General features: G+C 50.7%; 8 protein-coding genes across 8 annotated transcripts; 4 read left to right on the forward strand and 4 right to left on the reverse strand.

Moving 5' to 3' along the window:
• Positions 1-685: 685 nt before the first annotated feature.
• ASPSYDRAFT_134885 (uncharacterized protein) lies at positions 686-2,438 on the reverse strand (the record flags this gene model as incomplete). The annotated part of the gene is made up of 2 exons (XM_040840699.1): positions 686-2,273; positions 2,330-2,438. The coding sequence occupies 2 exons, from the start codon at positions 2,436-2,438 to the stop codon at positions 1,060-1,062; spliced, it is 1,323 nt and encodes a 440-aa protein (XP_040699943.1). The 3' UTR covers positions 686-1,059.
• An 887-nt stretch (positions 2,439-3,325) lies between these two features.
• ASPSYDRAFT_92330 (uncharacterized protein) lies at positions 3,326-5,010 on the reverse strand (the record flags this gene model as incomplete). The annotated part of the gene is made up of 4 exons (XM_040852657.1): positions 3,326-3,605; positions 3,653-3,815; positions 3,875-4,818; positions 4,868-5,010. 4 exons carry the CDS (start codon positions 5,008-5,010, stop codon positions 3,326-3,328), a joined length of 1,530 nt encoding a protein of 509 aa, XP_040699944.1.
• A 1,205-nt stretch (positions 5,011-6,215) lies between these two features.
• Positions 6,216-6,873, forward strand: ASPSYDRAFT_60225 (peptidylprolyl isomerase; the record flags this gene model as incomplete). Its single annotated transcript, XM_040849824.1, has 4 exons — positions 6,216-6,252; positions 6,309-6,478; positions 6,537-6,668; positions 6,724-6,873. 4 exons carry the CDS (start codon positions 6,216-6,218, stop codon positions 6,871-6,873), a joined length of 489 nt encoding a protein of 162 aa, XP_040699945.1.
• A 657-nt stretch (positions 6,874-7,530) lies between these two features.
• On the forward strand, positions 7,531-7,944 carry ASPSYDRAFT_34135 (uncharacterized protein; the record flags this gene model as incomplete). Its single annotated transcript, XM_040845191.1, has 1 exon — positions 7,531-7,944. The coding sequence occupies one exon, from the start codon at positions 7,531-7,533 to the stop codon at positions 7,942-7,944; it is 414 nt and encodes a 137-aa protein (XP_040699946.1).
• A 422-nt stretch (positions 7,945-8,366) lies between these two features.
• On the forward strand, positions 8,367-9,089 carry ASPSYDRAFT_60226 (GNAT family N-acetyltransferase; the record flags this gene model as incomplete). The annotated part of the gene is made up of 1 exon (XM_040849825.1): positions 8,367-9,089. One exon carries the CDS (start codon positions 8,367-8,369, stop codon positions 9,087-9,089), a length of 723 nt encoding a protein of 240 aa, XP_040699947.1.
• Positions 9,090-9,446: 357 nt separating this feature from the next.
• Positions 9,447-11,081, forward strand: ASPSYDRAFT_60227 (uncharacterized protein; the record flags this gene model as incomplete). The annotated part of the gene is made up of 3 exons (XM_040849826.1): positions 9,447-9,576; positions 9,631-10,472; positions 10,857-11,081. The coding sequence occupies 3 exons, from the start codon at positions 9,447-9,449 to the stop codon at positions 11,079-11,081; spliced, it is 1,197 nt and encodes a 398-aa protein (XP_040699948.1).
• A 431-nt stretch (positions 11,082-11,512) lies between these two features.
• ASPSYDRAFT_60228 (uncharacterized protein) lies at positions 11,513-12,877 on the reverse strand (the record flags this gene model as incomplete). The annotated part of the gene is made up of 2 exons (XM_040849827.1): positions 11,513-12,777; positions 12,829-12,877. 2 exons carry the CDS (start codon positions 12,875-12,877, stop codon positions 11,513-11,515), a joined length of 1,314 nt encoding a protein of 437 aa, XP_040699949.1.
• A 1,159-nt stretch (positions 12,878-14,036) lies between these two features.
• Positions 14,037-15,648, reverse strand: ASPSYDRAFT_48430 (uncharacterized protein). Its single transcript, XM_040847620.1, has 3 exons — positions 15,507-15,648; positions 14,259-15,403; positions 14,037-14,189 (listed from the first exon to the last, which is right to left on the reverse strand). Exon 2 carries the CDS (start codon positions 15,338-15,340, stop codon positions 14,402-14,404), a length of 939 nt encoding a protein of 312 aa, XP_040699950.1. The 5' UTR covers positions 15,341-15,403; positions 15,507-15,648; the 3' UTR covers positions 14,037-14,189; positions 14,259-14,401.
• Between the last annotated feature and the right edge of the window lie 67 nt (positions 15,649-15,715).

Below are 15,715 nucleotides of genomic sequence, written 5' to 3' on the forward strand. Positions count from 1 at the left end.
AAGGCAATAGTGAAGGGGAAAGACAAGCTGATCGGTATTGATCGCGGTTATATAGTACCTTGGGCCGGGAACACACCAAACACCGACATCCTGGGCAGTGAATGCACCAGCTTCTCATTACGTAGCTGCTGATATTTTCCTATCGGAAACCACGGTGTCTTTCACAGCAATTCAGGCATTGGTGAATGTTCTGGTTGTTGATTCAACATTCAACATTAATTGGCACATCACTCCGTTATCACTGCTGATAAAAAAGCCTCATGTAATAAGCTGGTTAGATGGCAGCTTGTGTGGACTTTCATCGAACCAGACCTGACAAGAAATGAGAGAACAGTCTCGAAGAAATTCATGCGGCATTTAGAGCCTCCACCTGGATAGTGCAGCAGATCAAGTGGCTGATCAAGTGGCTGATATTGGTCGGTGCCTTGGGAGGGCAACATGAATGGGTCTGTATTATTATGAAGTGAGCTTGTTGAATTGCAGTAACAGTGAATGTTGAATTAAATTTCTCATGTGACTTCCTTTTTGGTTATTGATGTCACTGAGAGGGCAAGAGCGGGATAGGGCTATATGTGACGGGGTTAACGGCTTTACACAGACTTCACATTCACTGTGAGCAAGTCAGTTGTTCCCAATTATAGGAACCAGGGGATTTGACTCTTGCGACTTGTGTCTACCCATGGCCATGTACTCTCCTGCTTAACGCGAGACCTTGATGATGCCTACAGGCGGATGGAACTGGGTATCCTCACCGTCAATGTCAACTTACTAGGCCTTACGATTTCGTCCATAGGCCCCGGGTTCACAAGGCCCCGGACTTTCTCATTTCAAATTAATGTTGCTATGTCTGCTATGTCTGTTATCAGCGTGTATTCCGCCCTCAATACAGTCGTCCTCCCGCTCCAATGCAAAGTCATGTAGATATCGAGCTCGATGGTTTCCTGTGTGAATCCAATCTTCACAGTGAAATTCAAGTCAATACAATTCGTTTGCGTTTTCAAACTCCAATGAGATGACTGCTGTATGTATGTTCATGCACTTCTCTTGGGGTGTTCCTGGTCAAAACTTGAGCTGGGACATCTTTACCGTCAACTGCCACTCGTCGTCCCTCACTTCAACGTCAGGTTCTAACTCCGCTTCGAGCTCCTCCCACTCTAAATCGTCATCACCTTCCTCGCCCTCGTCGACTTCGTCTTCATCATCATCATCATCATCGTCGTCCTCGTCATCCGAATTATAAACCAAAACCACGCGCCTACCCTCAACCCGTTGCACCAACACGTCCGCGTCAAACCCAGCCTTAACAAGCAACTTTATTATCTCTCTTCTATCCTCGCGGTCGTCGATATCCTTTGTAAGTTCGAAGGGGAGAACCCAGAAATGGAATTCCGCATCGGATGCATCGAAATACGGATAACGGAGGATAAAGTCGACGATATCAACGTGACCGTACGGGATAGCTGTCGCAAGAACCCTATAATACAGGACGCGGTCCGTCATCAGGCACCCCTGGAGGACGAATTTCACCATTTCCGGCTTCACGAATCCATAAGGGCCGACCAGCGCGGCCTCCATTTCATCCACGAAGTCAATCCCCCACTTCGCCCTCAGGATGGGCATCCACACATTGACTGCCTCTTTGTTTCCTTTGGCGACTGAGAGGCGGATCAGCGGTGAAACACTCAGTTTCGTGTCATTACGGAAGACGACACTCTTTCTGGCTACGACCCTGGCCATGCCGAGTGTACCGTACATTGCCAGAACGTAAAGGGGCACGATGAAGAAGCGTCCACATTCGAGGGGTATGTCCCCGTCGTTGTCGAATATGCGGGCGAATTCCTCCTCGTCGCCACGACGCACGGCGCTGGCAGCTAAGAGGACATCATAGGATACCTTGGGATTGAACGGCTGTCCATTCCCGTGTTTGTCAGAATGATGAGTTCCGTAGGACTCGACGAATCTGGTGTACTCAAGTACTGGGGTGGCTGTGGCGCCGTAGAGGAGTTTCTCACGCATCACTTCCTGCTCGGTAGGCTCGGCGGTCTTGACTTCGTCCAACTCCAAGACCTCGGTCATGTAGGTAGTAAACGCCGTAGGACAAGCATGGTGGTTTTGAAGCTTCTGGCGCAAGTATTTCACTTGAAGTTCGACTGGGCAGCTGTCCCATGCAGCCCTCTGGATTTCATTGGGTCCTTCGGCATGAATGCAGAAGCCCTCATCTTCTAGACGGCCATTGCGCAGGACTGCCTTGAACAACTCATCTGCGAATAGGGCTAGACAACAGGGGTGGTCAGTATTGTATCTTTATAGTAGTCGAAATGGGTCATACTATTGACACGTCTGAGGCGAAAAGCTTCCTCCAGAGTAAAACCCTCAGCTGCTAGGCGAAGGACTTCAAGGATAATCTCATCTGGTAAAGCGGGGATTGTTGTCTCCATGGTTCGAATAAAAAGGGTATCTCTTAAACTATTTGTTCGGTATGCAGGTGCAGAACCACAGGCTTGTTATCGACAATGAAGGGAACGGCCTGGGGATGTTGTGTGAAGACAGACTGATAGCTTGCTTAGCTTGTTTACTTGTTATTCGAGTGAAGATGTTTCTTTGTGTTGATTCACAGTAACGAATTGCCTCAGCCGATATCGGGGTTGACAGGTGCAGAAAGCCAGAGAGAATATTCTCTGAAATTATTCGAAGAATCGGAATACGTCTACCCAGGGTAAGCTGTTTTGTACATCTTTTCTTCATACCATCAGTCTCCCCTATACAAACGGGTCCCTGAAAGCATAGCTTTGAGAGAATGAAGTATTTAGGGCTGCACATCATCCGCCATCGCTCGCATGTTGCCTCGCTCACCTAACCCTTCACGCACTCCTTGTTAAGATATCCGCCTTTGCATGCTGCAGGACTCTCACAGGGCTCGAGAGGCCTGAATACCTGGATATTATCCTAGCTAATCATACATAGTACAGCAATGCTTCGTTATGCACCGCGTTGCATTGACACGAAAGACACAACACATTTGCCTCCCTGAAATGCAGCTTCAATCCCGATTCCGGAGGCTTTGTCTACCATAAATCCCCGGATCAAATGTCTGTTTTGCGGTATATTATGACCTATTGATCACTATCTCGCTCCGTATGTGCCGGACTATCGACGGTTGGTGCTAGATGCTTGTCACAGCGAATCTGGTGAGTATCAAATCAAAATATCGTACTTGTTTGTTCGGGGTGTAGTCACTGAAAACATGAACTGAACTGCCTTGGATAGAAAGCTTCATTTTAGCGCCGCCCCTTTACCTAGTTGCATAACCCAAAACATACCAACCTCAGACGGTGGCTGTAGACAGCCTCCCACGCAAAAACCTCATTGCCCAGACTGCGTCGATCACCAGGATTTCTCCAAACGAAAATACCAAGCTTCCACCAAATACCACACTGTGATATGTCCATGCATTATCCGGATTAAGATCTGATACCTGGCAAACAATCGCCCAAGGTAGCACGTATAATAGATTCGAAATAAGGGATTGTGCCAGATACCAGGATGTTCGCGTCGCTAGTAGGAGTCCCGCCAGCTGAGTTGATACTGCGTACAAAATGTAACACCTACATTATTAGACAACATTAGAGTGATACAGGATCCTCGAACTTACCAGTCGATTGTACGCCACATGTGTGCGACGATCCCGGATACGTCATCACTCTGGCTCAAGAAGAACGCGAACCGCTCGCAGCCGAATAAGGCCATGAATATAAGTAGTGGGATCTCGATTGTCACGGCTATCACTACTGATAAAACTGCTGGTCGAATAACTCCTATTAAGACGGCATTATTAGTTATGCTAATAAACATATGAAGGAGGGGCAGTACGCACTGTACAGACTCAACCATGACCAGCGATCGTCATCACCTCTGCGTTTCAGCTGTCCCCAAGCATGGCCTACAAATGTCAAGGTAGTCGCCTCCAATGCTTGGACCGGTACCATCACCAGTCCCCATCGGATTGTCGTGAATACTCCCCATGCCGTTGCATACTCAGTTGACATGGCGACCACCCCGTGGACAAGCCACAGGTACAGTGCGTTTCTGATGGCAGATTCAATGAACGTGATCGATCCAGGTTTCAGCAGGACAAGAAACGCACTCAGCGTAGGTATCTCACTACCCCAGCGTAGATGAAGACCTTGTCGACTTCTAGTGCTGGTCGTGATGAAGAAGTAACATAACCCAGCGGCGGCGGCAATGAGATCACAGCTCAGGCGAATAGCGGCCTGCATATTGACATCCGGAACCCAACCCCCGACATGGAACCTGGAAATTAACAAAAGGTCCAACGCAATATTCACTGTAAATTTGATAGAACTGATAACGAGTGGGACATCGGGTTTGTCAAGAGCGCGAGTTGCGTTCGATACTGCCACCTCCATGGCGGAGCTAAAGGCTGAGAAGGCGCTGATACGAACGTATGTTATGCTAGCTTCAAGAATATCATGGGGAACAAATGCGTCTGCGAATCTCTTTGCAGCTGCCACAAACGCAATACTCATGACCAACCCGAGGAACGATTGGAAGACTACCAGAGTATGCGCCAGTCCTAATCGTTCTTTGAACGGCCTGGCTTCCTTATCTGCGATGGTCACCCATACTGCGCGTGGAAGACCCTCATTTAGTACTTCTGCCACAGTGCCAATATATGTGTAGACGTCGGTTGTGGCGACCATGGAAGAGTTGATATTGGCAATCCATATCTTGACGAGGGTGTTGTAGAGGGCCGGTAGGATGAAGGCACCTGTATTAAAGAGAAGGGCACCGGCATAACTGACAAGTTAACTGCCCCTGTCCTCCACTGGGTCTGGTAAACTCTCACCTTGAACGCCGCCACCAAGGATCACCGACAGTCCACTTCAAAGAGAGTATATTCTCAGATCGAAGGGTCTCCTGGGTGTCATCGGCGTAGGTTTCTTCGCCAGCTACCACTTCAGCATGCCTTACTTCCAGGTTTGGCGCCATTGTCGTGCGGCCTGTGGAATGTAGTCCAGATTAAGATAATGAGGCCGCAGGAAATGAGGGGCTGCGCAGACCCTGCAGCTGTGAGGATGCGCTTCCCCGCTCTGCCCTTGCAATCTGCGGAGAAAAAAAGAAAATACGATACAAAAATATGCGAGCGCGTGAAACTCATACTAGGCGTGGGATTGAAGACGTCAAGATAGGAAAGCATTCCCACAGCTCGGCAGGCAGAGAGAAGTGGGCAGGTGTTGTAGTGAGTGGTAGAGAATATCGCCCTACATTCAAACGAGAAATCGTTCGTCACGGGATACACCGAAACAGTGGTAGCAATCTTAGCACATGGTTAACAACGTTTGCAAGATACTTTGTATCTAATAATTGAGTTTAGTTGTCCCATCCCTCCAACGATGGTTGCCATTTTGAGCTTGTGTGTTGACATATATTTTCCTACCGAAGCTGGCCCTGTGCGCCACCTTTTCGGGGGCTTCCGAAACTATCTTTTCCCGGAAGACGGCTTTGATTGTTCTTGGTTATCCCGTTAATAGTAGCTTAGGCATATTCTATACCCCCCAGAAGGCCGCGTTACATGGACAAGGCGTTGTTTACTGTCGGGGGTTATGGACAGCCTCAGGCAGGTGTTTTGACGTGGACCTTGTGGCCTGAGGCGGAAAATCTCGGAAGCGGGAAGCCTCAGGCAGGAGCTTGTTTCAGCGGGAGCTTGTTGACACGGTGACGCGTCGAGGGGCACAAGGCATTGAGCCCAACAACGCGTCCTACGAGCATTGAACTAGCTTTAGCTATGTTTTTTATCTAAAATCTGTTGCATGCTCGAGGCTCCCTAAAAATGACGCAGATAGCGAGTGTCCAGCCTCCGAGGACGATCTGGTCTGGATCTGGGCACGACGAATGAAAACACATTGGTGGCTCACGACGCGGGTCTCAACGGAAGCTCAATGGCCGATTGGAACCTTTTTTCCGTCCCGCATGAGAGATCAGAGCATAAATCAAGATAATCAATTAGGAGGGCCGGACGGATTGACGTGCTTGGTGTTGAGGACGAGGTGGGCTGTAGCTGACAAAGGCGGGGTTCTTTCTGTGCCCCGCACCGAGAATTTATGATATAAGGAGCTGCTCCCCCCCAACTCTCCTTTCTTGCAAATTTCACATCGTTCACCTCTTCCTCCAAGAACACTCAATTCATCCTCAAAATGTCTAACGTTTACTTCGACGTCACTGCCGATGGCGGTAAGTTCCCGAGGGTCACTTCTTCCTCGTTTTCGCCTATTCTAACACTCTCACAGCTCCCCTGGGCCGCATCGTGTTCAAGCTCTTCGACGACGTCGTCCCCAAGACCGCGAAGAACTTCCGTGAGCTTGCCACTGGCCAGCATGGCTTTGGCTACGCTGGATCTCCCTTCCACCGTGTTATCCCCAACTTCATGCTTCAGGGTGGTGACTTCACCAAGGGCAACGTGAGTCGGCCTCTACAACCGTGATAAATACAAATAGATTCTAAAAGGTACACTCTAGGGCACTGGTGGCAAGTCCATCTACGGTGAGAAGTTCGCCGACGAGAACTTCACGCTGAAGCACACCAAGCCCTTCCTTCTTTCCATGGCCAACGCTGGCAAGAACACCAACGGCTCCCAATTCTTCATCACGGTTAGTGCGCCTTTGGGCCCCTTTCGGTAAAGAAAGTTGACTAAGTGTATTTTAGACCGTTGTTACCAGCTGGCTCGATGGTGCCCACGTCGTCTTCGGCGAGGTTGTTGAGGGCCAGGATGTCGTCAAGGCCATCGAGGCTCGTGGCTCCCAGAGCGGTGCTACCAAGGGCAAGATCGCTGTCTCTGCTTCTGGCACCGTCTAAACAGGTTCTATTGCGGAGAATATCTAAACTCAGAATAGCAAACACTAAACAATCAAACTGAGCTTCGATGCACTCAGTGCAGCCCACGAATTGAGGCTGCCTATGCGATCCACATCATATGTTGTCTTCATTGAATACTATCTCCGTAGTCTAAACCAAAACACAGCGGTCTGATCGTGGAGTGCCAAGGTGTGTCTACACGTCTATTTATAGTCTCAGAACCTGCATTCTGGTCCCTGACGACGGCTCTGTAGACAAACATACGTTTTGGCCCCAATGATATTCTTTCTGCCTTGAAGAATCTGTCAGCCTGCTTAGGTCCAAACGTGGTTGTCGTTCGGGATTCTGCACTAAGAATCCTACGGTCTGGGGCCAATCGTATTTCTCAATTTTCCAACACAAGATCGAAACACCAATAGCTTCGTGGCTGTGAAAGAAACTTTCGCTTTACCTCGAGATAGATGTCTCACCGGCTTGCGAGCCCCTTCAGAGGACACATTGCAATGCCGATCGCTGAGACGAAGATATAAAAGGTGCGCTCGAATACCTCTTTCCCATCGTATTCAATCATCCAACGCAGACTCTCAATTATCAATCAATCACCACGAAGGCCCAAAGAACAAAGTCATCTCATCCATTTTTATCAAACCTCCCAAAATGAAAGCCTCAACCACCACCATCCTCGCGACCCTCACGGCTCTCGCAAGCGCCCAGTACAGCGGCAACATCGTTTCCGAGAACAGGGGAGACTGTCCCATTCCGAACTCCGAGGGCGACCAGCTCAAGTACTCCTACGATCCGAGCGAAGGAAACTTGTGTCTCGACCTGAACCAGCACGAGATTTACGCCGAAAGTTACCATGCCGTCCTGTATGGACATGCTGAGCTTCCCGACGCCGAGGAGCCAACCAAGTTTGGTGGATGTGCGGATTCGAAATGCACCCAGTGTGATCTTGTTGATGTGAACGTTCGCTCGGATCGCCCTGGTTCTATTGAGTCGGAATGTACGGTGTTTGAGAACAAGCCATACCTGTTTATTGGTGTTCCCGAGGGTAACAGCAAGGACCTTTAAGTTTTGTGCGGTAGTTGCTCTATAGCTACTGTTATTACCGACAAGTTTGATGTTTGATCATGTACTGGCACTGAATAGTGTTTACTCTCATTGTACTGCTTCGGGCCTAGCTTATAAGAACCCCAGTCATCTATATTTATAAAAGGAATGACATTCCCGCTCGTTTGGATGTATTATGGAATCGAATGCCCAAGTACTTCGTGTAGGGTCCCTCGAAGGGCATAGTCTGGACCCTGGACGGGCGGGAGTATGTGTATGTTCCAAATCGGGCAAGTGGCCCGGGCCGCCAGGGCGCCCAGCGAGACCCCTATGACTCAACTCCTGTGTAGCTATAAGGATTCCAGGCAGCACTTTCTTGACTTCTATGCCCATCTCGCAGGACCAGGATCAGACAAGACAAACAAGAAAAAGAAAAGACGAAGATGTCACACCGACCGCTAGGCGACAGCGTTCTGCTCCCAGAAGCGACCCGTCCATCACCAACTACTCTGGTGGGACGATCAATCAAACTGGTCCCTCTGGAGGAAGCCCACGCAGACGAACTTTTCCCATTATTCAACAATGACCACCCTGACCAGACAGCGCTGTGGGACTACATGCCGGATGGCCCCTACGACGACGCGTCGCGGCTGCGGAAGGAATTCGCTGCCAGAGTTGAATCGTCAGACCCGGTGTTCTTCACTGTAATCGACAGCAGACCCTCATCCGCCTCTCCCACAGCAGGGAAGCCGATCGGGTACCTTTCGCTGATGAGTATCGTGCCCGAGCACTGCAGGCTCGAGATCGGGCATGTAGCTTTCACTAAAGCAATCCAGCGTACAACGGGCGCCACGGAGGCGTTTTATCTCTTGTTGAAACACTCATTCGATGAGCTGGGGTATAGACGCGTTGAGTGGAAGTGTAATTCGCTAAATGAGCCTTCACGCCGTGCTGCCCTGCGTCTGGGGTTTCAGCCCGAGGGCGTCTTTCGGCAGCATATGGTTGTCAAGGGGAGGAATCGTGATACAGCGTGGTTCTCGATTGTGAGGGAGGAGTGGGAGGGGGTGAGGAGGGGTTTAGAGGGTTGGTTGGCTGAGGGGAATTTCGATGAGCAGGGAAGGCAAGTGAGGAGATTGGAGGAGATCAGGGACAATAAATCAAGTTAAACATAAGGGCGTGTTGAGTTGTATAGTGCATAATCCTAAAGGGGAATTGTGCAGCTTGTGCACGTTTATGGATGGATCTTGATAGAACCAGCTGGAGCTTCACAACACCCTCCTCAGCCAAGACGCTCAACCTCGGATGCTCGCTAGTCTCTCCAAAAATGGACCAAGATCTGCAGATTTCGACATCCAGACTCCAGACCCTCAACGGCAAAATGACGTTTTCGTCTGCTTGTGATCGCGCAGGAGAGCGAGGAGTCCCGCCACTGTTGCACATTCAATTCGGTATATTTTGGGCTTGTCCAGTCTAAATAAACCGGTGTCCATCTCTAAAATTTTACAAATCCAACCACCGCGACCATGTTCATCACCTCGGCAGCCGAGTTCGTCTGGGCGAACGTGAATCCCACCAACTACATTGGCGGCGTCAGTTTTCGCCCCGAGCGCGACATTCCTGATCTTTCGGGCAAGGTTGTTTTCATTACAGGAGGTTAGTATGATATCCCAGGATAATAGTACCTTGCGCGAAACTAACGAGTCGCAGGAAACACCGGTCTTGGAAAAGAAACAATTCGCCAGATCCTCAAGCATAACCCAGAGCACGTCTTCCTCGCCGCTCGGTCTGAAGAAAAGGCGCAAAAGGCCATCACCGAACTCCAATCCACAGCCCCAGACGTCAAAATCACCTGGATTCCACTGGACCTCTCATCAACAAAGTCCGTCCAAGATGCCGCTGAGAAATTCAAGACCGAAGCCGACCGCCTGGACGTCCTCGTCCTCAACGCAGGCGTCATGTCCCTGCCCCCAGGCGAAACAGATCTCGGCCACGAAATCCAGCTAGGAACCAACCACACAGGCCACTTCCTACTCACAAGATTACTCCTCCCGACCCTCCTCCGCACAGCAGAGGATCCGGCCGCCGACGTGCGCGTCGTCTCCCTTTCCTCGATCGGGCACAATCTCGCGCCGGATTTCGAAACCATCCTCGACCAGCAACGGCTGAAGAGCTGCAACACGCACGCGCGCTATGGCGCCTCCAAGGCCGCGAATATCCTCTTCGCCTCGGAACTCGCGCGCCGGTACCCCTCTATCACAGCTGTCTCGGTGCATCCCGGGATCATCGTGACGGATCTGTATGGCCCGGTCGGGGAGACGAACCCGATCGTGCGGGCTGGGATCAAGGGGCTGAGTCTTGTCGGGACGGCGGTTGAGCAGGGCGCATGGAATCAGCTCTGGGCTGGGTTCGGCGCGAAGAAGGATGCGCTTGTAAACGGGGCTTATTATATGCCTGTGGGCAATGGCAAGACGTGTAACCGGTATGTTGTGGGGGAGGAGATGGGGAGGAGGCTTTGGGAGTGGACTGAGCAGGAGCTGGAGAAGGGAGGGGCGAAACTTTGATTGATCTCATTGGATCTTGGATAGATAGATTATCCTTGGAAATACTAAGTTGGGTAATATACTTCGATTGGTTGGGTTTGTTTTGTGTTTCTAGACTCGTGATAGTGGTGACGTGCATGGCGACTGCGTCCACTGGGCCTTCGCCACGCGAGCCTGACCACGCTTGAAGCTGCAGTACAAGAACTCTAGACTTCCCCGCATTCTCAGCCTTGCAGGAAATCTATTGCGCTGTAATAGCAGGTGGTACTAGATAATATACTTGACTACACTAGAGACGCGAGCATGCCTGAAGGTTCGCAATAGCTACGCCCTCTCACAGATCTTGTTTCCCAGGCCGGTCGCTAACCGTCCGCAGAACCCGACCCCAAGCAGAACGAGATGTTCATGGAGCGCATGTTCTCGCGTCGTTCCAGCCAGGGCGAGGCTGATACCAAACAGCCCGAGGGTCTTGAGCGCCAGACGAGCCAGGACGAGAACCAGAATCAGCCCCAGTTGCGCCGCCAGCGGAGGAACTCCAGGCTCCAGAAGCTGAAGGATATGTGGCACAGCGAGGAGGAACTGGACGAGGCTGGGAAGGTCTATGCGAAGTTGATGTGACGTGTCTTGTTTTGCCTTTTTCGCTGTGCTGTTTGGGGCTGGCTGCCATGAAAAACGAACATCTGCTGCGTCGCTTTCTCTCATCATTTTATTATTAGATGTTTCAAGGGGAGCTATAAGAGCCTCGTTGCCGAACAAATGGAATTTCATGAAGCACCTTGGGGATGAGGACATTTCAGCACTCTGGGAGAGTACATAGACTGTCTCCGTCTCTACAGCCAATACTACAACAAAATAATGCCTTCTACTTTGACACCGAATACCACTAACAAGACCCTTTGCCCACTCGGAGACCTTTTGGTTGGAATCTCGGCGAGCTTTTACTGGGATTTGTAGATGGAACGGTATACATAGTTCAAAGTGATTGTTAGGGCTTGTCCGTTGGTTACATGTACTGAGTGTGATATGTTTATTGGTAAGAGATGTTATCCCTACCAACCACTAGTTGGTTCCGGTGTCGTCGTAAGTCCTTCACGAGGAGCTGCCGCGATTGCGAAAGCCTCCTCAGTGGACATTGGAGTTGATGTAATCACAATCTCGTCCTTGTCAAGCGCAACCATTGTCACGGGTGGAATATACCAAGAATCGTCACACACGGACCAGCCCTCATCGATTCCGCGGACCTCCTCAGGAAGCTTAACCCAGGGCGTATAGTCATCGCGGATCATTGTGCAGGTGTCGCTGTCAGGAAGTGGGCACTGCTGTCCCCCGCGGTACTGGGGCCATGGGACCAGTGTCTGAGCGTACTCTCCTACATCGTGTGTCATAAAATCCGCAAAGTTGAACGGATAGGAAGTCCCGATGACCGGGTATTTAGCGTTCCGGTGGCCGCGTATGGAGGAGAGCGTGCTTGGGTTGACAGAGATGACAGTGTTGCTGTGGTCAACACCGCATTGGCTCCCCGGGTGAGCGCGGCGGTTACTCCAGGCGTAGATGGTGGTAAAGGACAGGTAGACTGTTGGGGAGACGAAAGTTTCTCCGTTGACAACAGCGGTGCTGGGCCCCGATGCTGGGAGGGTGGTTCCGTTCTGCAGACAGAGGTCCCCATCGGCGGTGGTGACGGGCCAGTAGAAGAGAGTGGCAGTCCCGGGAAGGAAGTGACAGTTTGAACAGGGGTTTTCCTCCGGATACTGGCGTAGTGTTTTGGGGCATTCTCCCGGCCGGATGGGGCTGTTGGTGTCGCCCGGCATTGATGTGACTATCGAGTCCCGGTAGGAGCTGGAACGGCTTGAGTATGTTTCCCAGATGGGAATGCACTCGCTCGTTTCCAGGGGGCAATCTGGGACGGGAGACGGTTCGCGGTAAAGAGTGTCGGTGTTGGTGTAGGTAGTGTATCCCGTCACACAGGGGCCAGTGCCGGGGTAGTACGCCGTTACCGTTTCTCTGGGTCCTAGTGCGCGAGGGATGTCATCGCACAACGTGGTGAGAGGCCCGGAATGAGAGTTTGACCATCTTTCAGCGGAGACAGAAGTACGACACGCTCCCTCGCTTGTTGCATAAGATCCCAACGAGGTGGTGGTGGCAGTAGGCCCCAGAGACCGCAAGCCAGAGGACCGTCCGAGGTATTCTACCCACGCGGCATTGCATGAGACCACAGATGCGCTGGGACCGGTAGTCGGGCCATAAAAGTAGTCCGTAGATGTAGGCCAGAAGATTGAAGTGTTGAGTGTTATGAGCCACTGATCGCTGGTGATGCCTAAGTCCAGTCAATTCCGTATGCTAAACAGCCGAAGTAGACTCAACATACCACCCCCCTGGCCGGCAACGAGGCCAAAAAACAGCGTGAGAAGCAACATTGTCAAGAAGATGGTTTTGAAAAAGAGGAGACGGAGAAAATTGCAGCAGTTCAGCCCCCAATTTATAACTGTTCCTGACACTGGCCGAAAGTCGAGCTCGGATCCCTGAGACATTCCATTGGACGAGTCCTGCAGCGATGCCATTGTACAGCACGCCCATGCAGATTGCCTGCAACACGGCGTCCTTGGCACTCGTGAAGATTGGTTTCCGAGTGAGACATCAGCCCAGATCGTGCAGCTTCGTCAACATTCGAGAGGACAGGTTTGGCCGTCCCCTGTCGATACAGTCGTGACACTTGCATTTCTCGTGTTGACGCAGGGCGCTACTACAGACCTCCAACAATCTGCATATGTATCACATTGAGCGGACGACCAGATTCACCAAAGAATATCTCGGGAGCTCCCGAGGAGAGCAAGCATTATCCACTCACGTTTGGCGCGAAGGAACAGCACTGGCAAAGGTCGCGACTCGTGAGGAAAAGGACTAGATCTTGCATCCATTCCAGTGGGGAAGCGAGATCGCGCCCAATCTTGGAATATCGATTGTGGAACGCAACTCAAAAAGCAAAAAGATCAGGCAAAAGATGCCTTGGCATATTTTTTTTTACAAACTAAGCCGCAAATAGCATTAGCACCCCTCCAGACCAGTCTGGATTGTGATTAAGAATAAACCCTCACTTGCTGCCAAATAACTACCCATGGAGCCTTGCTGGCAGGGTTTCAACCATTCGGCCTTCCAAAATGAAGACGAGAGGCAGTATGACACATTTTAACGCTTGCCATATCTAGTCCAGTCAAAATCAAAATTCTGACGTCGATGATTGATGAGCGACACGGCGATTGCATAATGTGAGCTCCTGCGGCACCTAACTGCAGATGACTAAGCTAGATCTACTACCGAAGCGAAATCTAGATGGAAGAGACCTGATTCTCTAATAAATGACTATCTAGAGGTATTTATATGTTGCGAATAGCTTCATATTCGCGTCCGAAATAGGCACTCAATAATCCTGCCAATGTAAAGTCAATAAAGTGGTCAACTATTAAGGTAGGGATCGATATAGGGGTCGAATCAGCAAGGTGGTGGATATTGCATATTAAGCGGTGAGCGTTTCCGACCCTCCTCCGGTCAACACATGATGCTTTTAAAGAGTGAAAGGCGTCGTTGGGCTGAACGGACAACGGACGAGGAAGAAGAGCGAAAGGAGTCGGACAGTGTTGGTCCGCTGGTGCGAGCCAGAGCCGGGGATTTAAGCGCCGACTCGCCGAGATCCTGCGCAGTCGGCACATCAACACGCGACAACGGGGATTCCTGCAGCCTCCGTCTTAGCCAGCAGATAATAAGCAAAAGAAACGGTGCTTGTGAGCTTAGAGAGCTTACACAACATCATGGAAGATTCGTGAACAGGATGTGAACCTATGAAATCATCTGATTAGGTATTATATAACTGCTATCTATACATTGGGGTATGTCTAATGAATATGCATATGCAAACTCGTTACTGTCGTCGTCGCAAATAGCGATTAAACCTGGGTCTTGGGCTCTGCCACAACCTCCCGCTCCTCGGACTCCTTCCTTTCCATATCGCTATAGTCGCCGGGCTTGGTAGATCCGTTGGGAATGTGGAATCGCTTGTCGATGCGGCTGAAAGTTAACAGGCACAGAATCAGAATCTCCAGCATGAAGTTGAAAACGTAAAAGGCGGCCTTGCCATGGTACCAAGCTGGGTTCGACATCGGTCTCGGGGGACTCCACGTCGTACCAGCCTTGAAGCCCGAAATCAAGATGCACATGCAGCTGGAGAGGGTAATGATGAGTACCTTTGCATTCATGCTGCCCTCTCCGAATGTCTCTTCGTCCTTGGACCGGGGCAAGGCAACAGCCGGAATGACATGGAGTAGTGGGAGGCAAGTGAAGACGAGCAAGTAAGTAATCGCGGCCAGTTGCACATCGCGGCAACGGGTCTGGACCGTTGGGTTGAGTGTGTACATCGAAATCACCGTAGCCGTGATGACCATGACGAGGGCACCAGGAATCAAATAGTAGAAGACCTTGCTACCGGTGCGCGGGATCGCGTGCCAACCGATCCGAGGCTGTTTGGCACGGAGTATACGTTGGGCGAGGATCAGGTTGATGATGTAGACCAGCAGAATACCGGCATTGACAAGAATGTTTGCAGCGATTCCAACGCGGACGTTATGTTGGCGGTTGGCCCAGACGATGCGCAGGACGAGTGTTGTGATCCGAGCCATACAAAATCCAAACATCATCCCAGACAAGACGAATTTATGGTTTCTTCTGTTGTTCTTCTGCAAGATCGTCATGTTGATTGCCGCAAAGCAGATGTAAAGTGCCATGAAGACTGCGCAAATAGGCGTGTCGGGAACATTGCTGGGAAGGCCCCCTAGACCAGCGGCGGTCGAGGCATAGGGGCCACCGCGTTTCTCGAGCGATGAAAACATGGTGCGGTATGCTTTTAGGGCTCCGTGTTCGACGCGAACAAGATGCGAAGGAGGAGAAACTGACTATTGAGTAAAGGAGTGTGATCGAGTCAGCAATCAGAGAAAATAGAAAGATGATTGTGGTTTTCTTGCGGAAGTGTGAACAAAGTGCAAAGACACTGGGTACCTTGTCCACTATATATTTGGCACTGGGCAGGCACAACACGGAGTCGGAGGTTTTAGCGACAAGATGCCGACCCCGACTCGAAACGGATCTGACTTTGTTGATAAATAATGGAGCTCACTGGCAGCAAGTTAATGAATGCTCAGACGGAGGTTTGACCAATGGAGGGAACTGGTGACACTGAAAGGCTCGCGGCGATTGTGAATGGATTA

Source organism: Aspergillus sydowii, assembly GCF_001890705.1.
Source record: "Aspergillus sydowii CBS 593.65 unplaced genomic scaffold ASPSYscaffold_10, whole genome shotgun sequence".
NCBI classification, from domain to species: domain Eukaryota; kingdom Fungi; phylum Ascomycota; class Eurotiomycetes; order Eurotiales; family Aspergillaceae; genus Aspergillus; species Aspergillus sydowii.